The sequence below is a fragment of the Musca vetustissima genome, unplaced genomic scaffold, assembly GCF_032173495.1.
Source record: "Musca vetustissima isolate MV318-11 ecotype Yass unplaced genomic scaffold, APGP_CSIRO_Mvet_v1 utg808, whole genome shotgun sequence".
Classification (NCBI taxonomy): Eukaryota; Metazoa; Arthropoda; class Insecta; order Diptera; family Muscidae; genus Musca; species Musca vetustissima.
Window position 1 is genome coordinate 69646 of NW_026875817.1, and position 26694 is coordinate 96339.

General features: G+C 33.6%; 2 protein-coding genes across 2 annotated transcripts in view; one reads left to right on the forward strand and one right to left on the reverse strand.

The window, feature by feature from the left end:
• Positions 1-1884: 1884 nt before the first annotated feature.
• LOC133338324 (tetratricopeptide repeat protein 21B-like) overlaps positions 1885-26694 on the reverse strand; it is a 37502-nt gene continuing 12692 nt past the window's right edge. Inside the window, exons 4-6 of the mRNA XM_061546500.1 lie at positions 14132-14329; positions 3020-3260; positions 1885-2943 (exon numbers count right to left, since the gene is read on the reverse strand). Of these exons, the coding sequence (XP_061402484.1) occupies positions 1885-2943; positions 3020-3260; positions 14132-14329 (1498 nt within the window). The remainder of the gene's footprint in view (positions 2944-3019; positions 3261-14131; positions 14330-26694) is intronic.
• On the forward strand, positions 13270-14101 carry LOC133338326 (survival of motor neuron-related-splicing factor 30). Its single transcript, XM_061546501.1, has 2 exons — positions 13270-13324; positions 13383-14101. The coding sequence occupies exons 1-2, from the start codon at positions 13283-13285 to the stop codon at positions 14064-14066; spliced, it is 726 nt and encodes a 241-aa protein (XP_061402485.1). The 5' UTR covers positions 13270-13282; the 3' UTR covers positions 14067-14101.

The following is a 26694-nucleotide window of genomic DNA, read 5'->3' on the forward strand; positions in this document are numbered from 1 at the left end:
AAAGTGGTGGACAGTGGCCAACGAGACTGGGATGAGCATATTCCAAAGTTTTTACTGGCTTATAGATCGGCCATTCATGATTCCACATCCCGGACCCCAGCCAAAGTTCTGTTCGGAAATGAATTAAAGCTACCTGGCGATTTGATATTCGGTGCTACCCCAAACGACGATGTGAACCAAGAAGAAGACAGTCAGAACTCTTTTAGTAAAATCCACGATGCAGTTCGCCATCGAATAAAAATGGTTAGCAACCGCATGAAGGCAAGGTACGATCGAGCGGCAAATACCGTTGGGTTCCAAGAAGGGCAACTGGTACTATTGTTCAACCCACAACGAAAGAAAGGACTATGCCCCAAATTGCAAACGCACTGGGAAGGACCCTACAAGATTGTCACGAAAATAAATGATGTGGTTTATCGCATCCAGAGGAGCGACAGTCCCAGGTCGAAGATGAAAGTTGTACATTTGGAGCGGCTGGCCCCCTACGGAACGGGAACTGTGCCTATTCGGGACGAACAGGCTTAAGCGGGGGGCAATGTTACGAATATAAATTTAGATTTAAGTTAATTTAGATGAATTCCGTTAATTTAAGAATTTGAATTGTAACGTAAATTTCTACTACGCAGTTTATTCGAATAACTTCACAACAACAACTACTGTATAGATTTTTCTACATCCTTCCATTTCCTCTTCCATTTTCTATTTTGTTATTGTCGTACAATTCTTGTTAAACGTCATCATTAATGATCGCTTAATTCCTCTTTCTTTGTTACCCCCTCGCCTGTATATGTGTTGTTGTTATTGTTTACTCAATGTAAGTTTATATGTGTTTGTTGCATTGGTAGATTGTTCGTAATCTAGGCGTTACCAGATCGTCTAGAAACTTCTGTAGCGACAGGCAAGGGGCATATAAATAGAGGAAATGGAAAGGCAGTGAGTCAGTTGTGAATCAGATCGCGAATTGAAACCGTCGTGTAAAGTAAAGTGCAAAGTAAAGTTGTGTGAATAAAATCATTGTAATAATCGTAATCAGAAAGAACCCGCGTTTTATTTGGTACGAATTGTATCGGGAAATAAAACAACGTCTACACGGGAATAAGTAAAACCCAAGAACGTAACAATATATTAAATCATTACTACTAAATTAACACTAGAACGCCGAAGGCAGTCATTTTGACCGCTTTCCAATTTCAAGTACAAAAGCAACTGTGCATTTAATGACACTTTTTTTTAAAATATGGTGACTTTTTGTACCTCACAGAATTACGTTTATTATAAAAAATTCAGTAAATTTAAAAAAAGTGTCATTAAATGCACAGTTGCTTTAGTACTTGAAATTGGAAAGCGGTCAAAATGACTGCCTTCGGCGTTCTAGTGTTAATACGCTACTTATACATAACAATCATTGTTTATTTATACAAATTTATTTAAAAAAGGGAAAATAAATTTTTTTTTTCTTTTTAGATCCATATGTGACTCAACAGGCAGACCAACGAGAGAAGTTTTAAGTCAATTAAGATGGTGCAGCCGCTTCAATTAGATCCGAATTGGCAGTATGATACCAGACGCATGCCCTGCGTGGGTTCTTTGACCTTACGATGCGCTGCATCTTTTAAACTGCCTCGCTAAATTCATTTATCTCTCTGCGGAATCTCTTTCGGCGCAACCTATCCGTGTCGATTTTTGTCAGTAATATCGACCTCTGAACAACCGTGCAATTGAGGAGAAAAAAGATAAATCAAAACAGGAGCTGTTGGCTATGCCAAATAGGGAGTTTCTGAAGTGTTTAAAGAATTAAAATAAGAAAACGTTGATATAATAAGTGAGGACAAGATATTTACATATGAATAAATTGAATAAAAATATTCAGGCCATAACGGTTTTTTACTGCCTTAAGTTATTCCGACATTTTTCTAGTATGTCTTTTTGAATTATAACATAATCCGGGTGTAACTTCAGCACCTGCTGGCATATTACGATTGCTTCAACGTACTGCTTTGTTTTCATGTAGTTATAAGCCAATTTATATCCTATATGTGGCTTAGAGCTTCCATTGCAATTCCATGCGCTACGATAATTTTTAGCTGCATCTCGATAAAGCTGAGACTTCTCCGATATATATCCTGCTAATTCATAAGCTTTAGAACATGATTTATTATGTTGTAGAACTTTTAAAACTAATGATTCGGCGACATCCAATTTGTTGGAATTAATGTATATATCGGCTAATAACAGCCAACTGCGCTCTAAATACTCAGCTTCTTCAAAATTCCAAATTACACGGACTATGCGTTTTAAATGATTCTTTGCGCGTTGTGTCTGTTTTAATTGAACCAGAGCCGTTGCTGCGCCAAGAATGGGTCCAACACTCCCTTGAATGTCGTCTTTATTAGCTAGTTCAAGAAAATCTTGTAGGGCTGATTCAATTTGGAATTTTTGTTTAGAAGCCAATTTTAGAAAATTTTTTAATAGTCGATGATTTATTGCTTCGTTGTTCATAACTGTTGGACGTGGTCGGAGCTCTTTCAATAATCGTTCGGCAGTACGTAATGCTATAATGCGCGCATCACTTAGTTCTCCATTATCTTCGCTTTCCAAACAATCGTTTCCAGTGGGTATGTCACCGTCAGGATTTATACATATTTCAATCATGTTGTATATAGCTTGTGGACCCCACTCGTTGTCTCTTCGGGAAACGTTAAAATGTCGTAGGGCCCCATTGGGATTACCGTTATACCATTCATAAAGACCACGACAATAATTTAAACCAGGACATGTATCTGGATAAGCAGTTGCTTGTTCAGCTTTTTGCAAAAATAAAGTAGAGTCCGTTAAAGATCCTGAACGTCTCATTACTTCTATTAACCGTGCTAAAGCCGTCCAATAGCAAGGCTGTGAGAGTAAAAGTTGCGAGAAGTGATATGTGGCGTTTTCAAAATCCATCTATATAGCAATAAATATTAGTATAGAAATTATATTACTATATTTTACAAAAAAATAATATATAAAAGATTAGTACCTTGCGGAAGGACAGATCAGCCATTATCACAGACGCAGCTTCATTATTACAATCGATTTGCAAAATTTGCATACATACATCGCGGCACAATTCCATAGAATTCATTTGGGTGTAAACACGACTGAGTGGAATCAACACTTCAATATCATTGGGGTCGTATTTCAAACATTCTTTTAGGTGGACCAGAGCTTGTTCTACATTTCTTACTTTAGTGCAATGCTGTGCCATTAGTAAACAAATTCTGAAAAATAAATTTTTGACGAAATATTAATTTATTGTTAACATATAGAAAATTCCATATATGGCCTGTTCCCGCTCAGCAAGAATCTACTAATTTTTACTATTTTGTCGATATCGTAATGCCATGTACAGACGAGCGTTGTTCGCTCTCTCATTCGTTGTTCGACCCTTAATTATGAAGTAATTACTTAGTTCCCCATACAAAATTTTCTGAGCGAACACCTACTTTTGTACGTTGTTCAATTCGAATCACTCTCTGAATAACGAAGAAATTTGTCCCATCCCTAACAGTTGAGAGTATTTATCGAAAATAAATTAATTTTGACAGCTTGAAAATATTTATCAAATTTTCAAACTTTTTCAGTCAAATTGAAAATGATGAATGAAAAGTAAAAAATTGTCTATGCAAATTGTATGCAGAAGGATCTAAATTTAGTTGTCTACATAATGCAATATGCATTTCGTTCCCTTTTGTTCTAATTAGCGTACAAAACAAGAAACAAATATGGGGCCACCCAAAAAAAAATTCTCCAATTTTTTATATGTGACATTTGAATTGAGAAAATATAAAAATGTATGAAAACAACAATATTTTCAGGAAAAATGGAAAACATGAATTAAAAGCTAATAGATATGGGTTCATACTATAGTCAGGAGAAAGAGAATTTTTTTTTCTATTTAGATCAATATGTGATTCATCAAAATATGCTACAATTTTGGTGTAGAACAAGAAACAAAAAGTTTGAAAAAATAAACTCTGATGGAATGAATTAAGAATAGTGTTGTATGAATGGGTTAATTCATGTACGTAATTCTGAGAGCAAACTACGTTGTTCGAATGCCCGTCAGAACAGGGCATAAAAGATGAATTGTTATCGTAGTAAAAATATCATTCTTGCAGGTTTTGGAACAGACATAAAGATTAAGTTCTGCAAAAAATCCTTTTATTTATTTAAACTCTTACATGTACACAAAGCCTTATTTGGTCAATTATTATGAATGTATTATGCAAAATCGTTGATATATAGCTTATATTAGCTGTGTCTGGTTACTTTTCCAGTAATATTTATTCAGTAAGTGCTGTTTCAAAGAGTAAGTCGTTTTTTTCACTTTTGAAATAATACTGAGAAAAGTAAACATACAATATTCAGTGTGATTCAGCAAATAATCTTCACACTCGCGAATTTTCTTTCATTTTCTACATTTGTTATACAATACAGTTTAAAATTTCACTTTGGAAATTAAAATGTTTATATATCTTGCACGTTATTTTTGTCAATTGTACATAAAACAGCTGATTCAAAAATTACAGAGTTTGCAAAACTCTACTGCATAAAATAGGTTCGTTCGTTTACTCAATAATTTGTACAAATTATTACAAAATGTTGTTCGCTTACCCAAAAGTCCAAAAAAAGAGAGTGAATTGAGAGAGCAGAGCAACACAACTGTTAAGTGTTGCTGAGTATTTGTAAATTCTTACAAAAATTTAACCAGTAAGAGAAATTAATAATGGCAACCCTTTTTAATTTGGAACTCATTTGTCAATTTCAAATTTGTCAAATGAAAAATAAATTCCATAAAATGTTACGCAAAGCGATTGGCAAAAATTTTCAACAAATTAAAAAAAATATTTTTTCTTTAGGTCCACATTGTTCTCAATATTTAACTAAGAATGTTGCAATATATATTTATAGGTTTTATAGGCAGGAAACTTAAAAATATTAATAAATATGAATGATTCAAAAATTTTTTCCACTGGACACAAAATTTGCGTACATTTCGAAGGAAGATATTTTCGTTTAAATTTTGAAAGCTGAATGTTGTCAAAAGCAAATTTATGAAAAAATTAGAAACAAGGTAGATATATAAGGTAGCCGCATCGGCAAATTGGGAACATGATATGTCAAAATAATTAACAAGGCGAACACAAATTGATTCGCCGTAACATTTCAATTTTGAAGCGAGTTTTATTCCACCAATCCAAGGTATATTTAATAAGGTAGCCGCATCGGCCCAGCTGTTGGACAAATAAATGTCAAAAATGTTGTTGTAATGTTGAACCAAAAAATTAAAAAACAAAATTATGAATGAAAATCTCCGAATTTCGAAGAGCTTTTTTGGCAATACTTTTATTAGCATTTTCTACAAGAATTTGTGTAAAAAAATCTTGCCAATCTGTTTGTTTTGGCAAAATATTTTTGACATATCAAAATACAACAACCGATGTTTGTTGTAGAAATTCGCCGATGCGGCTACCTTATATATCTACCTTGCACCAATCAGAACAAGGTATTTTTGAAGTATTAAATTTTTTTTTTTATAATCGCAATGTTATGGATTAAAATTATACTAAAAGATGAAAAAACTATTAAAACAGAATTAAAGAGATTGGACGATATATTTTCGCAGATATTTCTTAGCCTCTCAGAATTTTTGTGTGAACCAAAGGTGTGAAACAGTAGCTGTGTTCCCAAACCTGCAATATAGTACTATATTGTACTAGTTGCTAGAAAAGCGTTTCCTTACGCCGAAAAGTAGGAAAATTTGAAGTTAAATTTAAGAGAGTTAAAATCAAACCAAACCAATATCTCGGGAAGTATGCATTTTCCCACATGAAATGTATATCACTGTAATCCGCTACTTACGGTAATCATTTCAAAATGATCCGAATGGAGCCCCTAAACTTGACTTGTTCCATATCTTGTTGTTCTAGTTCGCAAAATATCTACCAAATTCAATAGCATTAACATTATGGGAGCGTCCAGCCATGTAAGCCTTTCCGGGTTCGGAGTCGTCGGAAACTCCACTTCCAAATATTCGATAAGGCTTTCCTCTAAATTATACAAATAAAAAATAAACAAAAAATATTTATATTATCAAAATCACGCAATGGACGCCGTTTAACTTATTGCTTTTTTGTGCATTAGGTTTCTGTAGTCTTTTCTTTTTGTCCTTAACAAATGAAATTTTTGATTTTGACGTTTCTTCATGTTTTAACTATTTTTCGTTCCTTTACTTTTTGCGCAAATCTTGTATGTGAGAGTAATTTTTGATAGTTCGCTCTTTTACTAGCTTTACTATCAAAAAGTACGGGAACGAACCTAGTGTGAAATAATAACTAAATTATAGAAATATTGATGGTTTTTAAAAATTTCAGATCAATTTACATTTCGCTATGAGGTCTTAACGTATCCAAACCTTCGAAATCGAAATGGAGCATATTGGTCTACATTTTGGAAAAGGCCTTGTTTGTACCGACAACGCCAACATTGGAAGAGTATAAACATTAATATTGCAAATAGTGGTTCATTATTGAAACAGTAAACATTCATGCAGGTTTGGATTTAGTGCCAATATTACGGCACCGCCGAGTCGGACTTTTGAAGGTTTTAATTAAAGGAAAACATTGTAGTTGGCGTTTTAATAATAAATCGAATGTCCCTCCATAAATTTGTTTACATTTCTCCTAGTCCTTGAGGATATAATTTGTTCTTCTGTTTGTTGTTGTATAATCTGAAATTAAGATATAGCGTCACGAAATGTTAGTGCTAGACCTACGTTTTAGTCATACCTTGAGTTGCTGAAACGATCTAGCTTTATGTGCCCGTCGTTCTGTACATAATAATTTGTGATCAAAAGGTTATGAACCAATATCTTAATATTTAGTATGCCCGTTCGGTTTTGGTCAAAGCAAATATTAATAGTTTTGGTAATGATATCATGAAATGGACCAACAATTTTCTAGTGGCTATGGAAGTTATAAACCGAACTCCACAAAATTTTACATTTGGAAAGACCTAGGCGCTGAAATATGAAGCAATTTTCGTACAATTGTGGACATGATGGGGATTAAGCTCCGCAAAAATATTAAGTCTAGTGGTTTAGTATCATATTATTTGCCTATTTTTTAACTATTTCATAACATTTATTTATCAAAATCATGTATTGTTTTTCATTTGAAATTCAAATTTAATTTTTTTCCTACCTACGGCAAATTAAAATAACAAAAATTTTTTGACATATAATGTTACCATCAGCTGCGTGGATACGGTTACCTTATTAATCTACCTTGATTGGAAACAGTAAACTCCAGTAAGTCAGTAGTCAAACGAGCAATTTTTGTAAAGTAAATTGAGTTTGTTGGCGAAGGAGGTGGGAGGAATAAAAGGGGATACAGACATACTTGTACTCAGCAATTCTGTTTTGTTTCGTTATTCGTTGTAAAAAACTGAAGTTGGCTGCAGAAAACTTTTGCATTTTCTTTCATTTTATTTTTTCTGTCGGCAAACAAACATCAAGACAGTTATTAAAATTAAAACCTTTTGCGAGAAAAAAACTACATAATAGGTCTTCATTCTGCGGCTATAGCTTATAGTAATTCAAGAGTTTCTTTTATAATTAAGTTTTTTCTTTTAATTCCATTTTTTAATTTTCATGAACAATGGTCAAACGAGAAAATAAGTGTGTGGAAGAATAAGAAAATTCATAAATTTGATGCAAGGGTTATTTGCGTGTCTAAACAACAATGCAATTTTTAAAGAAATTGAGAAGAAAATTTGTCATGAAATTTTGCACGTGTGACTACTGACTAAGTTTTTGTTGTTGAACTGTCAAACTTGCTTTCCCTTTAAACGGGATTTACATTAGAACTTTTTTGGGTTTAACTTGCTTCATAGGGATTTATTTGACATATTTACAATGGAATTGACAATTTAAATCCACTGGGTTAACGGAATCCGGTACAATGTAAACGTACTAGTATAAATTTGATATAAAGTTGCCATTTAGCTATTATATATTGAAATCAAGAAATGCTACTACTTCCACTTGTAGGAGGCTTGGCGCGGCAATTAAATAAGTGCAATGTAGGTACTGAAACGAAAGCATACATTTACAGCCTTATTCTGAATATTCGTTGGGAGATATCTCGCATGTAAAAAAATTTTCGCTTTCACATTCTCGCCTTATTCTGAATGCATAGGGAGACGGAAAAAATGCGAGATGCGGATCGAGTTTTCGAAAATGGTGGTTGAAAAAAAGATTTGTGTTGCCATATTGTAATTTAAGTTGTAACTTGTGTGGCCATATTGTAATTTAAGTTGCAATAAGTGTTGCCCCATTGTAATTTAATTGTGCAATATTTTTCAATATTTCAATAGAAATGTTAAACATAATTAATGTACCTAACGATAGAAGAATGAATTATAAGACTGACACAGACCACTGTGCACATATTAATAGAAACATAATTCATAAGCACAGACGAGAAAAAAGAATAACTTAGTTTAGCATAGACGGTGATGAAAATCGGTTGCTTTTCTCAAAAAAAGTAAGATCTGGGGGGTTACTCTGTATTGCGTTGCGAAAGCAAGTGCGATGCGAAAGCTAAATGCGTTAAGAGTACAATTTGGTACTCTGTAACGCTCACGCAAACGCATTCGCAAACTAAATCGAAAATAGGGCAACACTGTCGCCACAAAGTAATCAATAACGAAGAATGACAAAAGGAAACGTCAAAAATTTTTAAATGAAAACATATTTTTGTGTGGTACGAGTGTTTTTTTAAACAAAAATGATGAATTAAAAACGAATTAAAAACAAAAAAAGAATTTTATGCGTCTATACAAGGCAATTCGGTTTCCAAAATATTTTTTTATTGTTTTTTCACATTTAAATATATATAAAAGTGAAATAGGGAGAATATATAAGTAAAATAGAAGTACGAATTATGTGACAAACGTTTTCCAATATTTATAGATTTATACAAAATGTTCGTCTCAATAAAGATTCGTTTATGTATTTATTAAACGCTCGTCTTTCCAAATGGATCCACAACAATTCCAACTCCAATAAAAGAGGCCGCTGCTTTGAAATTGCTTGGACAAGGTGGTTATCAACACCAACCTGTAAATATGCACACATAGTTTCACTTTTTCCAACCACCGACATCTTTTACAAGAGGTCAATTTGAATTGAGGTCATCAGACAGTTTTGTCCACAAATTGTTGACGCGTTGTTTCGCATTTGAACTCTGCAACTGTCCCTTTGCCAAATCACTGTGTTGCCCCATAAAATCTACTTAAGTTAGGAATTGACGTTGCTGAGTCTGCAGCTCTGACTTTTTTGCCTTTTACTTAAAATAATTTACAATTTATATATAAATAAAAATATTAATTGAGCTTACTTATATGTTTCGCTTCCTTTGCGTTTGCTATTTTGTTAACGCAAGATATTTGCGCTTAACGAAAGAGTTTGACATGCGTTTTCGCATTACAGAGTGCGGTGATGCCACATTTGCGTAAACTGGATGCGAAAGGAGATACGAAAACGAATTAGAGAGTACCAATTACGCGATGCGTTACAATTTTTCTCACGCATCGCAATACAGAGTAACCCCCCTGTGCAATACAATTAAGTCTATATCTTTAAAATATTTGTATGTTTTGTAGTATTTCCCTGAAGATGACTGCCGAAGACAGTCGAAATATTGGAAAATAAAAATAAACAAAAAAGAAAAACATAACCAACGAGTTTTTCAATTGACCTAGAGCCAAAACAAAAATCCACAAGAATTTTATTTATTGAGTTTTTATTAAAAATGTTTACTTTTTATTGTTATTTAAACTTTATAACAATACAAATGTGAAATATCAATAATCCGCTTTATAAATGCTTTGTAATTGAAAGAAAATAAATTAAAGTTTTAAAATGTGGCAACCTACAATATGGCATGTGAAACAGCTGTTCATTGTTTTGATGCAATTTGGTGCAACAACTACAATAGATTACAAATAAAAGAACATTTTTTATGATGGCAAAAACACAACGAATAATGGAAAGAAATCTGCGATTGAATTAATTAATTCAGTTTATTATTTCACTACATAATTGTGTGCATTTTTATTTAATTTCGTTGCCTGTTATTTTATGATTTGCTCCTACTCCTTTATTTCTTCCTTCAAATCATGAACACGATAATTTTGAAAAAAAATATTATTTGTTCTTTCATAATTTATATTTAAGTTTTTCGTTGTTAAGCGGCTCATCAGGCAAATTTGGTTTTTCCATAATTTAATTTTTTAAAATTTTTTTCTTGAGAAACAGACAGACCTCAACCAAAATGTCTGTATTTCGCCTCCAAAATGCATCAAACTCGGCTTAAATATTCCTTATTACCTTCATACATTCCTTGGCAGAACTTGGTTCAACATGCATCGTTATCAGTAGAATTTCCAATGGCATTTTATTGGTTGTTTTCCAGTTAAAAATTTGCTTACTATCATTTATAATATTCTAAATCATCATAGAATAAGTATTGTGTAAATATTTTTCATAAAAATAGTTATTACTTATGTTTTTGTAGTCAACTCCCTTTAAATTTATTAGCGAAAAATTTCGCACAAAATTTCATCTCATTCCCCTACTCCCTGTAATTCAGAATACCTAATTTTTCACCAAAGCGGATTTTTTCGCTTTCGAACTTCATTCGAGAATGCGAAAAAATGCACAGGAAAATGTTGTTCAGAATAAGCCGAAGGGGAAGAGCGAGTAAATTCACATGGAATTGACATCCAAAATAAGGCTGTTGAAGTATGAATGGTTGTTTTTGACGGGCTCAAGTACAGAAGACGCTTAGTTGTAATCGAATTTTTGAAATCAGACTACCTTTATTACACTGTGACAAATTTGAATTTTTTTGATAATTACCGGGAAATCCCAACAGATTATGAAAGAGGGGCTAAAAAAGTAGACACGTGTATCGGCGTTTTGAAAGTTTACGTCGGGAGGTAACCTAAAAAGGCGGGGCAATATTCCCCCTTTTCAAGAATTTTGATAATTTTCTAATTATGATTTCTTGAAATCCTTGCATTTTAGGTATATAGTGTCTTCGGCAATATTACTGACAAAATATCGAGGAATATTTTGGTATGCAACTTTAACCCTCAACCGACTCATTAAAGGGTTCTTTTCGGTCCCTTTTTCCAGGAGTGATTGAAAACTCATTCAAAACGGGGTTAAAGCTGCTCAGAATATTCTAAAGAAATGTTCGCCATAAAGTTTTACTATAAGTCTCAGATTAGACTAAAACTCAAAATCAGCCTAAACGTCAAAAATCTTAAAAAACAAAAACTCATTTTAGGGTTAATATCGTACTTATTACTAGTTTTTACCCATTTTTCCCACAAGATGTCGGTTTAGAAGGATAGTATAAGGGACAAAAATATTCTCCATCAATTTTTAGCATAAGTCACTGAACAAGAGAAATCTGTATATATAATGTATATACCGAATATATAGTCATACATTTTGAACCAAATATTCAACAGGTTTTTGTATTTTTTTTGTCAAAGACATTTCCCAGTATTTTTCGACTAAGTGCATTAAAGTAACATGAAACTTAATTTTAGGTATATAATGTCAAAGAATAAAATATTCTACGTCAAAATCCACTTCAAGTTTCAGAACAAACTATATATTTATATTTAACAGTTTTTGAGAAATTTACATTATAAAATTAACTGAAGTCTGCAAAAAATTGTTCTTATTATATATAATTTTATAATGTAAATTTCTTAAAAACTAATGACATTATATACATTTGACATTATATACCTAAAATCAAGTTTCATGTAGCTTTAATGCACTTAGTCGAAAAAATACTGGGAAATGGCTTTGACAAAAAAATACAAAAACATTTTGAATATTTGGTTCAAAATGTATGACTATATATTCGGTATATACATTATATATACAGATTTCTCTTGTTTAGTGACTTATGCTAAAAATCGATGGAGAATATTTTTGTCCCTTATACTATCCTTCTAAAACGACATCGATATTAACCCTACGATATTAACCCTAAAATGAGTTTTTGTTTTTTAAGGTTTTTGACGTTTAGGCTGATTTTTGAGTTTTAGTCTATTCTGAGACTTATAGTAAAATTTTATGGCGAACATTTCTGTAGAATATTCTGAGCAGCTTTAACCCCGTTTTGAATGAGTTTTCAATCACTCCTGGAAAAAGGGACCGAAAAGAACACTTTAATGAGTCGGTTGAGGGTTAAAGTTGCATACCAAAATATTCCTCGATATTTTGTCAGTAATATTGCCGAAGACACTATATACCTAAAATGCAAGGATTTCAAGAAATCATAGTTAGAAAATTATCAAAATTCTTGAAAAGGGGGAATATTGCTCCGCCTTTTTAGGTTACCTCCCGACGTAAACTTTCAAAACGCCGATACACGTGTCTACTTTTTTTAGTCCCTCTTTCATAATCTGTTGGAATTTCCCTGTAATTATTTATTGTGTTGCACAGTGTTATTTTGCCATGATAAGAAGCAGATAATTCACAAAAAAACCAATACCTGTAGTGAAATTTATGTTTATCAGGATGTACTACCATAAATGATTAACAAATGAATCGTAATTTTAAGTGTTCAATTTATGATATCATTTTGATTTATTGAATTTATAGTGTATTTAGGTAGCGGTATTTTAACGCAGAAAAAATCTTCAGTGTCATTGTCATCATCACCCTGTTGTTATGTTTTTATTCGTAGGACGTAACGCAAGAGCTGTAGTGACGTTACGTGTGTTCTACTAAATTTGTTTCTAAGTTATCATCTGGCAACATCAGTGTTGTGTATTACTGTGGGTGTATGTGTGTAAACAATACGGTTCTCATTTAGTTTCCTTCCCACCTCATTCGTAATATTTCGGTTATACCACTTTGAGTTCATATTTATCGACCATTTTGTCTTCTCCTCCCATTCGTTAGAACGTGGAACGTTTTTCAATTTTTCTTCAGTTGTTGAAAAAGTCCAGAAAAAATCACGTTTGTGCACTTATTTTTATGAGTAAATTGGCGATAAAAAAGAAATATTTTTGAAATCTAGCAAGAAGGTTGTGTTCATAGGACAGTGTATAGAATATTATTAAAATTTGGACTCTTATGTAGGTCTGAACATTAAACAGAGGAGACGACCTTTATTTCAAGTATATAGAATTTTCTATTACAAACATGGCAGACGATTTACAAAATTACAAATTACAGCTGCAGCAGGTATTTTTGCCATTGATATTTATTTTATAATATTTTTTAATATAAATGTGTAATTTAGGTTGAAGCCGCTTTACTTACGGACCCTGAAAATGAGGAACTTTTGAAATTGAAAAAAGATTTAGAGGAAGTTATTGAATTAACCAGAGACCTCGTAAAAACTCAACTAGAGGAGCACAGCAAACCAGCGTATATAGAGCCTGCTAACTCAAAGTCGTCCTCGTCTTATGATGATATCGAATCGGCTTTGCTACAGGCTGAGAAACTTCTGTCACCAAGCAAGGCGTGGAAAGTTGGTGATAAGTGCCAGGCAAAATGGACGGAAGATGGTCAGTTTTATGACGCCACCATTGAAGGTATTACAGAGCATGGTGAAGTCAGAGTTATATTTGACGCCTATCAAAACCGATCAACAACACTGCTAAGTGAACTTCGCGAGAGAAGTAGTCGTAACGAAGTATTTCCTAGCAACAAACGCCATAGACCTAACCAAAAGGAGTACCTAAAGAAACGAAAACTTAAGAAACAGCAACGCTTCAAAGAACTTGAAGAGGAACGAGAACAAGATAAAAACAAATGGCTTAATTTCACCACAAAACAGTCGAAGAAGCAGGGAATGCAAGTGAAAAGTATTTTTGCGTCCCCTGAAAATGTTGAGGGTCGTGTGGGAATTGGTACATGTGGTGTTGCTGGTAAAGGAATGACGGACTACACAGTTGGTGAAAAATATAGAAAAGGGCTTTAAATTATATAAAGTACATTTATCTTGCATATAAGGTGATTTTTAATAAAAACATATTTCATACATACTTGGATAGCATTTTATCTCGGTCATTGCCTTTTCCAGTTTGATGTATTGAAGAGCGCTTTTGAAGAATGTTTTCATTTTCTTTTGCTTTGGCTAAAGTAGCCATTGTCAAGTCATCAAAGCCAGCCTTCTCATGAACGCGTGCTAATAGCAACAGTTTTTTTGTTCTGAGTTGAAGTTCGTCCGTGTCCAAAAGCTCCCTAAATACGGAAGAGATATTTATTATCAATACTAAGAAAATTTTGCATGACAAAATTATGAAAAATGAATAGTTAGGTTATATAGTTGTATTTATATGTCTCATATAATTTATATTAACAGTAAGAGGATATTGGAGTATACAGCCCCCGATGTTCGAATATTAAAAATTTCAATTTATTCCAAAAACTTCATTACATGGACTACTCCCAAAGTACGCACCCGTCTAAATGTTGCAGCAAAGGTGCGATCTAATACAACACGGAAACTCGACGTCGAAAAGCTGCAAACACAACAGGTAGCCGAGGCCTACTCCGCTCAACTTACCCATCTGCTTGAAGAAAGCACTTCTTGTCCCGATAATAGTATAGAAGCACAATGGCAAAGAATTGACCACTCCCTACAAACTGCAGCAAAAAGAACAATTGGGTACCAAAAACCACCACCAAGAAACCCATGGTACGATCAGGAGTGTCGTATTGCTACTGATGTGAAAAACGCAGCGTATAGGGCAACCCTGCAGACAGTAGCAACACGTAACGTGATGGAGAATTATCGGGAGAAAAGGAGAGAGGAGAAACGTGTTTTCAGAAAAAAGAAGAAAGAACAAGAAAAACGTGAGCGTGAGCGTGAGCAAATCGAGATGTACAGGAGTCAGAATGAAGTCCGGAAATTTTACCAACGAGTAAAACACCAAACCGAAGGCTTTGGTGCAGGCACATCCTCCTGTAGAGATGAAGAAGGAAACCTGGTGACAGATACAGACAGCGTGTTGAGGATCTGGAAGGAGCATTTCGAAAAGCTGCTAGTATCAAATAGTGGCGATGAAGAAGATACCCCAGAACCAATAGGAGATGATGGTATAGAGTGTATACCACCTAGCCAAGATGAGGTCATAAAAGCAATTAATCGGCTCAAGAACAACAAAGCAGCAAGAGCCGATGGGTTACCAGCCGAACTATTCAAGACTGGTGGCCAGATGCTGGTCAGGAGCATGCACCAGCTGATTAACACAATTTGGCTAGATGAATGCATGCCCAATGATTGGAACCTCAGCATCCTGTGTCCCGTGCACAAAAAAGGAGACAAGACGATATGTGCCAACTATAGAGGAATAAGTCTCCTTCCCATCGCATATAAAGTGCTATCAAGTGTGCTGTGTGAACGATTGAAGCCAATGGTCAATGACATCATCGGACCATACCAATGCGGCTTCAGACCTGGCAAATCGACCATAGACCAGATTTTCACTCTGCGCCAAATCCTGGAAAAGACCCACGAAAAACACATCGACACATATCACCTATTTATCGACTATAAAGCCGCATTCGACAGCCCTATCCGTTCAGAGGTGTTTAAAGCCATGTCTGCGTTCGGCATTCCTGCAAAATTAATACGGCTATGCAGGATAACATTAAGTGGCACAAGGTCAGCCGTTAAAGTAGGAAAGGACCTATCGGAGCCCTTCACTACCGAACGAGGATTCAGACAAGGTGACAGTTTGTCGTGTGATCTTTTTAACATCCTACTAGAAAAGGTCATACGAAATGCAAAGGTGAACAGAAATGGCACTCTGTACACCAAACAACACCAGTTACTCGCCTACGCCGATGACATCGATATAATGGGTCGAACATTGCGAGCGGTAACAGCCACCTTTGAACAAATTGAAAAGGAGTCTGCCAAAGTGGGTCTGGCAGTAAACGGCGAGAAGACCAAGCTGATGGTATCAACGCGCAAGACGTCCAGTAGACTCGGACCAACTGTGGAACTTGAGAACTACAGCTTCGAGGTAGTTAAAGACTTTATATACCTTGGTACCGCCATAAATAAAACGAATGATATCAGTTTTGAAATTCGGAGAAGGATTGTGATGGCCAACAGATGCTACTATGGTCTAAGTAAGCAGTTTAGAAACAAGGCCACCTCTCGCCAGACCAAACTCACACTTTACAAGACGCTGATACTACCCGTGCTATTATATGGATCAGAAGCATGGGTACTTGCGCAAGCAGATGAGGCAGCTCTTGGGGTGTTTGAGAGAAAAATTCTCCGAAAGATCTACGGGCCGATCTGCGTCGACGGTGAATATCGGCGTCGAATGAACCACGAGCTCTACAATTTATACGCAGACATCGACATAGTCAGTCGTATTGAGCTGCAGCGACTACGGTGGCTAGGCCATGTTGTGCGGATGAATGAAGAAGCCCCAGCTCAAAAGGCATATAAAAATGAGCCTACGGATGGTTCCCGTAGAAGGGGAAGGCCACGAATTAGATGGAAAGACCAAGTAGAAAACAACATCCTGGAACGTGGTCTTCCAAATTGGTGGACTTGCGCACAAGACCGACGCGCTTGGAAATCTTTTTTAAGCTCGGCTTATGGAACAACCGTTCTGTAACAAGCCAGCTAAGTAAGTACTCCCAAAGCTTACAATTAACAGCATATCATTTAATCATATAAGAAACAACAGTACATAAACTCATGAACTTGGGATAGATATTTAATGTGTTTGTACGCAACGATAGTTCGAACATGGGTAAATATGTCTGAAGTTTTCCCATTATTAGCAATGATGTATATTTGAATTCGCGTGAGCTTATTTTTTTATTAAACACATACATATGTACTACAAAAATACATATTACAAAAAAGTATTATGTATGAATTGTAATAACTTTTTATGGTAGTTGATTTATTTAACATTTGCATTTTTATTTTGCCACTGAAATTCGTTAGGTTATGACTTTTTTACAACGTCGATCCGTGTATCATACTTTTTTTAATTTTTTATTTATTTCAATTTTAACATGTATAACGAAGCCTTTAGGCCAATAAATGTAATACATTATGCAAAACAGTATGATTTAACTACTCAAACAAAAGGACATTTCATAACATGTCCAAATGTAAAAACTTACTTTAATATGCAAATTTAAGTAAACAAAATTTAACAAACGAAAAATATGAGATCAATCAAAAATCATAAATATTTCATTATAAAAGAAAATTACATATTCTAACATCCATCAATAAGTGCAATAGGAAATGTTGTATGTCAAAGCTCAATACAGGTGGCGAACAATTTTTTTTATAGAACGTTGTGGGAGTAACACTGAAATTTTTAAGTTCACAGGGTAAAGTGTTATAAAACCATTCTGCACGAACAATAAACGAGTTAGCCAATAAATCAACTAAAAACAAGGGACATTGTAGTTTAACTATCTTGAACAAACAAAGAAGCAAGCGAGAATCTACATACGACTTAAAGGAGCATCCAAAAAAATCAATAACATAGGCACTAATATGAACACGAGGATTTAACCTATATACAAAACGTATAACTCGGTTAACTGCTAATTGGACTAAATGAAAATTACCCAAAGTAGAAGCCGAGTATACTTCAATACAGTACAAGAACACTGGCAAGACTAATGCATGGGCCAACCGCTTCCTTTAGAAAAACGGCAAGGATAGATCAGTCGCTTAAAGAGCACGAAGACAACCTTATTTATATGGTTATCAAAACAAAGCTTGTTATCAAGCACAACACCCAAGCAAAGAATCTCGGAAACAAACTCAATACTCGTATTATTGTACATAACGAAAGCAGTCATTAACACATGTTGCAAAAAACATAGATTTCGTCTTGGGCGGGTTAATGCTGAGCGAATTATATTACATCCAAGTGTACAAGACCCCGTAGCGCTATCAATTTTTGATTGCATCACTGACCCAAATCGAGAATCTCCTTTAAAAAGCAACTGGACATCATCAGCGAATGCATATGGTTCACACCAGATGATGAACAGAAGTGGCCCCAAAACCCAAAAGAGATTTTACTTCAAAAATCATTTGATCAATTTTTTTATTATGAGAATTAATTCGAAATAAGATACCTACTCTGAATTATAAATAAAAACGTCAAATGTTCGGCCAGTAAGCGAATTCAAAGAGAAAACTTTAATTCAAGGTTTATTCATACGGTTAACAGGCAGGCGAATTCATGCCTTAGTCTTCTCTCGAAATACCAACCAGAACAGGATAAAAACTCAAAATATCTTTCAGGAAAACGTAATGATAGTAATGTGCACATATATTTTGGTTCGAATAAAAATATTTTTTGTTTATTTATTCCATGGTATAATTGTACAAGGTGGTCTCATGCCTTCATATGTTTCCAATTTTTTTTATAAGTTTGTCTTTGACAGTATTCATGGTATAATAATAGAAGGTAACAGCAAGTGTTGTTGTACAACAAACGATACAACAACCACATGAAAATTTGTTTTTGTAAGTTATACTAGTGTGAACGTCATTTGACAGAAAAATGTAAACAAACAAATTAATTATATTTATTTTGAAAATTAACTATTTTCGAATCCTCAATATAAAATTTGAAAAACATGAATGAAAATCTATTAAATTTACGATGGAACGAATATTTTAATATCACCTAATACTGCCAATATTAATAAGATATTTAACTACATACGTATCTTAAAATTACTATTTAATAAAATTATTAAGAATTGTCAACCGATTTAGCTGATGACCATCGTAACCAGTGCTATATACTTTTTTTATTGTATTTACTACAATGTTAATACCACAATAAATAAATAAATATTTATTTATTTTGAAAATAAAATAAAATTATTAAGAATTGTCAACCTATTTAGCTGATGACCATCGTAACCAGTGGTAGATACTTTTTTTATTACCTTTGTATTTACTACAATGTTAATACCACAATAAATAAATAAATATTTATTTTGAAAATAAAATATTTTCGAATCCATAAAATAAAATTTGAAAAACATGAATGAAAATCTATCAAATTTATATTTCTATCGCTTCCACATCTTTCCTCTAATTTTGCTATTGCTTCTTATATGTGTAACACATATGAAAATGCAGGGAATTGCGAGTTATTCCATGAAGAAAGATCTGCTTCCTCAAACTTTCCCAACAGGCAGATTGAGTAAAATGAATACGGGAGGACATTTAATAAAGAACAATTTCGATATAATTTGTCAAATTCATATTGACACTAGTATTTGTTAGGGTAACCCTGCCAATCAGCGTAGATCTGGCATAGAGATGGTATTTACCGGGTAAATACCCAAGGGGTGGGTAAATACCCATTTGCGGGTACTTATTTGGATATTTATTATATTGACTCGGTAATACAACATCTTACACCCTATTTCCGGGTTTCTGTTATCAAATCGATTAAGAATGGATAGTTTTACGATACTTTAAAGAAGTGGGTAAATACTTGGGTAAATACCCGAGTTTTTACCCAAAAATTGGGTATAAACTTATTAACTGCCGAACCACTTCACATAGACGGCCAAAATTTTGCACACATGTTTCTAATGTCAAAGCCAATATAGAAATCCATCATGGGGTCCCGATTTAAGGTATTTTGTTGTCTATTTGACACATTTTGCAACCAAATTGGCTGAAATTTGGCACAGAGTGTTCTTTTTGAGGTCAAAATGTCCATGTAAAATTTTATGTATGTAGGTCCACGTTGACTGGTAGCCCCCATACAAAGGTACCCCTATTTTGAGTATTTACCCAAAAATTGGGTATAAACTCATTAACTGCCGAACCACTAGACATAGGCGGCCAAAATTTTGCACACATGTTTCTAATGTCAAATCAAATAAAGGAATCCAACATGGGGTCCCTGAGTCCAAGTTTTGATATAGCCCCCATATAACCATATCTCCCGATTTAAGGTATTTTTGTCTATTAGACACATTTTACAACCAAATTGACTGTAATTTGGCACAGAGTGTTCTTTTTGAGTACAAAATGTCCATGCAAAATTTTATGTATGTAGGTCCACGTTTACTGGTAGCCCCCATACAAAGGTACCCCTATTTTGAGTATTTACCCAAAAATTCGGTATAAACTCATTAACTGCTGAACCACTTGACGTAGGCGGCCAAAATTTTGAATAGATATTTTTAATGACAAAACAAGTATAGAAACCCAAAATGGGGTCTCTGGGTTCAAGTTTTGATATAGCCCCCATATAACCGTACCTCCCGATTTTTGGTAAATTTTATCTATTTGCCAATTTTATTGGCTGGAATTTGAGAGAGTTCTTTACAAGGATCAATTGTCTACGCTGGTCCTGATTTTGGGTATATATATATATACCTATTTATAAACTCTTTAACAGCCGAACCACTTGGCGTGTGTTTTAAAGATCCCATTTCCCATACAGAAAATAATGTTAATATTTAAACCTTTTGTGACAAAACCCACATTTCGCATGAATATATTGTGCAACAAAACCTCACTATGCCAAATTATGACCACTTTGGTCGTAAATGTGTCTAATAGACAAAAAATACTTTAAATCGAGAGATACGTTTATATGGGGGATATATCAAAACTTGGACCCAGGGACCCCATTTTCCATTTCAATATTTGCTTTGATATAAAAACCATCTGAGCCAAATTTTGGCCACCTATGTCAAGTGGTTCGGCAGTTTATGAGTTTATACCCAATTTTTGGGTAAATACTCAAAATAGGGGTACCTTTGTATGGGGGCTACCAGTAAACGTGGACCTACACACATAAAATTTTGCATGGACATTTTGTACTCAAAAAGAACACTCTGTGCCAAATTACAGCCAATTTGGTTGTAAAATGTGTCTAATAGACAAAAGATACCTTAAATCGGGAGATATGGTTATATGGGGGCTATATCAAAACTTGGACCCAGGGACCCCATGTTGGATTCCTTTATTTGATTTGACATTAGAAACATGTGTGCAAAATTTTGACAGCCTATGTGAAGTGGTTCGGCAGTTAATGAGTTTATACCCAATTTTTGGGTAAATACTCAAAATAGGGGTACCTTTGTATGGGGGCTACCAGTAAACGTGGACCTACACACATAAAATTTTGCATGGATATTTTGTACTCAAAAAGAACACTCTGTGCCAAATTACAGCCAATTTGGTTGTAAAATGTGTCTAATAGGCAAAAAAATACCTTAAATCGGGAGATAAGGTTATATGGGGGCTATATCAAAACTTGGACCCAGGGACCCCATTTTGGATTCCCTTATTTGATTTGACATTAGAAACATGTGTGCAAAATTTTGGCCGCCTATGTGAAGTGGTTCGGCAGTTACCCAATTTTTGGGTAAATACTCAAAATAGGGGTAACATTGTATGGGGGCTACCAGTAAACGTGGACCTACATACATAAAATTTTGCATGAACATTTTGTACTCAAAAAGAACACTCTGTGCCAAATTACAGCCAATTTGGTTGTAAAATGTGTCAAATAGACAAAAAATATGTGTCAAATAGACAAATAAATCGGGAGATATGGTTATATGGGGGCTATATCAAAACTTGCACCCAGGACCCCCTTGTATATCTACCTTGCGTTAAACTTAAGTTTTCTCTATGAATTCGCTTACTGGTCGACCTTATATAGGCCTTGGCAAAGTAGATATACAAGGTAGCCGCATCGGCGAATTTCTACAACAAACATCGGTTGTTGTATTTGGATATGTCAAAAATATTTTGCCAAAACAAACAGATTGACAAGATTTTTTTACACAAATTCTTGTAGAAAATGTTAATAAAAGTATTGCCAAAAAAAGCTATTAGAAATTCGGAGATTTTCATTTATAATTTTGTTTTTTAATTTTTTGGTTCAACATTACAACAACATTTTTGACATTTATTTGTCCAACAGCTGGCCTGATGCGGCTACCTTATTAAATATACCTTGGGCCTTGGTATCGTCTTTAAATAATAAAAAAAAACACAGCCAAAACACAACACAATTTATAATTTGTGGGATAATTTACTTGAAAATCTTCAATAAACTCTTGAAATAGTCCAAATGTGCTTCACAAAGACAATTGGTCTGTTCCCGTACTGCAAGAATCTACTACTTTTTACTACGATAACGAATTTTCCTTTATGATATCGAAGAAAATAGTAAAATCTAGTAGATTCTTGCAGTACGGGAACAGACCAAATATAAATTAAAGTTGAATTGAATGTTGACAAAATATTAAAAAGGCCTATATAAGGTCGGCCAGTAAGCGAATTCATAGAGAAAACCTAAGTTTAACGTCAATTTTTTTGCCGAAGCGAAAACTAATTGTTTCGCCTTTAAATAAAAATCACAGCCAAAACACAACACAATTTATAATTTGTAGGATAATTTAATTGAAAATCTTCTTTAAACTCTTGAAATAGTCCAAATGTGCTTCACAAAGACGATATAAATTGAAATTTAATTGAATGTTGACAAAATATTAATATTTTCGTTTTGACGTCTAACATAATTTTGTATGTATATGTTTCAAAATATGATTTGACAGCAAACTTTATGCTCACCTGTGTTAACTGGCCGACCAAGGTTTATTCATAAGGTTAACAGACAGGCGAATTCATTTTTTTTTTTGTTCTAAGTTTTTTTGGACATTTCTCAATGTCCATGTTTTTAGAGTAGTGCCATATATCAACGATTTTGCATAATGTATTCATAATAATTGGCCAAATAAGGCTTTGTGTACATGTAAGAGTTTAAATAAATAAAAAAAAAACAGCTACAGAAATTTACTTCAACCGCCAGGTTGTTATTAAGTTGCATTATTCAATTAGAAATACAATTATATTATATTTTATTAGATATATATTCATGCAAAAGTCTACGTTTACTAAGTGGATCTCCCTTAGAATAATCTACGTATAATAGTTGATAATATATACTGAATCGAAAAGGAAGATTTATTCCGTTTAATAATAATTACCATCATAGTGTTCACCATAATACGTCTACTTTTTAAGGCAACACAAAACTTACGAAGGCAACACAAAATCTCTATTCCAATATAAACCTCTCAGTGCAAAAAGTAGAAATTGTTTCTGCGCTGATTCAATTTTTTCGGAATATATTGTATCGTGGGCCACCAGCTAATGGTGCACGCAGTAGGGGAAGTCCACGAATACGATGGAAAGATCAAGTCGAAGACAACATTACCGAAAATGGTCTTTCCAATTGGAAAAACTGCGAAAAAAATCGACGCACTTGGAAATCTCTTCTAAGCTAGGCTTATGGAACGAAAGTTCTGTCACAAGCCAGCTAAGTAAGACACCGTGGGCTTTGTTTACCATAGAAATTACATGATTATTATAATTTAATTTTGGATCTATTAAACTACAAAGATCAACAAATGAATCTACGGTTGATAAAACAGTACCATTAATATTGTATTGCCTTGTTAAAGTAGAAGATCTGGAAAAACACATATGCTTACATTTGTTTAGGTTTAAATCCATACAGTTTAATTTGCACCATTGAAAAAGCTTGCTTCATAGAATTATGGGTGATAAACAATTTGACATCGTTTATATAAAGACAAGAAAGAGGAGTGAGCCGAAGTGACATCCTTGGGGAACAACCGAAGGAACATTAATGGATTTGGAGAGACAATCATCGAACAAAACTACCTGTAATCTATTTCGCAAATAAGATGATATCCATTTACTAAATTTATACTGAAACCAATTTGATTCGATTAAAAGTTCGTGGTTAACCCTTTCAAAAGCTTTACTGAAGTCAGTGTATGTTGTATCGGTTTGATTACGTTGAATAAAACCTTTTACGACGTTTGAAGAAAATTGTATAAGATTGGTTAGTGGTTGAGAGGCCACTACGAAAAACATGTTGATATGGACTTAAGATTGGCATAAAAGGGTTTTTTTTTGAAAAAAAATATACTCAAAAAGTTATGTTATAATGTCCATGTTGTTAAAATTGTAACTTTTTTGGCATTATTTCGTTTTTGAAAATCTAAGAAATATTTCAAAAATTAATATATTTCACAAATCATGGAAAAATCCCATTACTTTTCGGTTATTGTTATAGAATGTCAGATAAATTTAACAGTTCTGGATTTATTGATCTGTTTTTTCAAACTTTACATAACATTGAACTTAAAAGCTAAGTGAAAACTATGCCCATTTTAATGCAAAAAATAGGTTGAGCCAAAGGAGTTGTATTATGTTTTCTCTCGATTTGTGACTGAGCTATTTTGAAAATTTATTGGCATCTACCATTAAGTGATGCTAATATTTTCTTCTGCTTGTCTCATTGTACTCGTGATTCTACATACATAGTTATTAATTATTATATTCATTGAAAAGCTAAAATTTTGTGAGATCAAATATCTAAAAATCCCTAAAAATATTTGTATTCGCGATGTGCTCCTTTTTTAAAGTTCCGGATAAAAAAAACCATGAGAATCAGTTTTCTAGAACCACATGAATGGGCGTGCCAAAAAATGTTTAAACAATTTGTGGATTTTATTACATTTCCTATTATAATTTACGAATCTAATACGGATTTTGAGTTTTTAGCAAAATAAAGCTTTAGCCATTTATCAAAAAATAGTGTGAAAAAGTAGATCCCTGGTTATATGTGGACCATATGTACTGATCGAAGTTTTTTTATAAGGGTACACCGAAATCGGATGCGCATTAAAAGTGTATGTACCTTGTGGAAATAATGCACGTTTTACTTGTTTTTTGGGCACATAAAGGCAATGAGTAAACATATTAATTGCCTAATTAAAATTACATCATCAGAATCAATTAATCTTCTTCGTAAATGTCCTAAAAACCTAAATCTACTGGAACGGCGGAAATAAATGAAATTTTTTTATTTGTGAAAATATGTATATATGGGAAATTACAAAATTCTTTTAAAATTCCACATTCATGGTTTTTGGTACATATGTTAAGAAAAATATGCTGATTCGAAATATGTTCGCTTTCACAAATTCGAATGCTGCGCACAAAAGTTATAGCGATTTTAAATCTTGTATTTCAAATATAAATTAAATGAATTCCTATTTGTTGTACATCGCGAATTTCTTCACAAACGGATAAACACATTTGTTTTCTTTGTATACTTCTCAAATCGCATTGAAATATGGTTTAATAGTCGCGAAAAACAAATAAAACATGAAGACAACTGAAAATAAAATAAATTAATTTTTTAATTAAATCGAAATGTTTTTTGAATTTTCGATTTTTTTAGAATGGTTAAGAGAATACGGTTTTGCCTTAATCTTCTAGAATATGCGACGCACAGTGTCACGACCGCGGCCAAAAATGGTCAAAACCAAGTACCACGGAGGACAAATTTTTTGATGAGGATTACTAGAAAACACTCCAATTAGAATAAATATGAAATTTTATATCGATATGTCAAGTAGTTTTGTCTCTACAAAGGTTCAAATCTGATAATTATTTATAAACTTATTTTTTACCAAATTTTCGAAAAATGGGTGTGTTTTTCTGATGCTCAAATATTTGAGTATTCAAATTAACGGTTATTATAAAAGTGTTTAGTTTGGTTGGTGTGGATGTTAAAACTAGGATTCTCTTTAGTTTGTATGTATATAGATATCATATGGTGTATACAGTCGTCCACACTTGTAGTACTTAGTTCATCAAATTTTTAAAACAAATTTTGAAATTAGTGGAGCAGAAAAAAAGTTTAAAAAAAGGTTAGCTCTATTTTTTTTATTTGAGTAGTGAAAAGTGTGTTATTTAAGGAATAAAAAAAAAATAGCTGCGGAGTCCTGCGGTCCTAAGAGTTATTTAACTTTTTTGGTGACCACCTTATTAAAAAATATGGCATATTCATGAAATGGTTAGAAGCGAATGGTCAAATATGTTATGTATACAATTAAATAAGTTATTGAGGGTCAATATGTTATGTATACAATTAAATAAGTTATTGAGGGTCAAAGGAGAATATGTATTCAGAACATAGAAATAATACAATATTTTACATAAAATATGCAATTAAGTGGTAAAAACGTTATTCGAAGCGAAGATATGGGAGAATTGGTTTTAAAATATAGCTTTTAAATAAATTTTCAGTCAGTTTGAAGATTATACTTATTTATCAGATCATTTGAGACATAATCTTATAATCTAAATTTAGATGTCGCACATGAATTACTTTTGTGGAAAGTTTATACAGAAAAACTCCGCCTACGGGGAGCAAAGCTGAATGCTATCGGACGCGTCCACAGGTTGCGGATAGTGGGAAGCCCAACATCATTCGTTGAGTAACTGTTAATAACCAATAAACAGTCGCGGACAATCAGCGGGCTCAGGGGGAGAGTCTCGGAGGAAATGACCGAGTGCCAATGATCCCTGAGTCGACGAGGCGAGAATGGCGCCCCCTCCCATATCATCTCAAGGTTTGGGACACTACCTTCTTAAAGTGTCCCCCCTAACGCTGGGGTGTCATGCGACCTCGTGCCTATCAGCGTTCCACGGTTTGCAGTCAGGG

What these genes read in the sequence shown, in the direction of transcription:
- LOC133338326 (XM_061546501.1), top strand. Translation starts at nt 13,283, where the DNA reads ATGGCAGACGATTTACAAAATTACAAATTACAGCTGCAGCAG. An exon ending in ACAAATTACAGCTGCAGCAG is followed by an intron (nt 13,325 to 13,382) that starts GTATTTTTGCCA and finishes TGTGTAATTTAG; the next exon opens with GTTGAAGCCGCTTTACTTAC.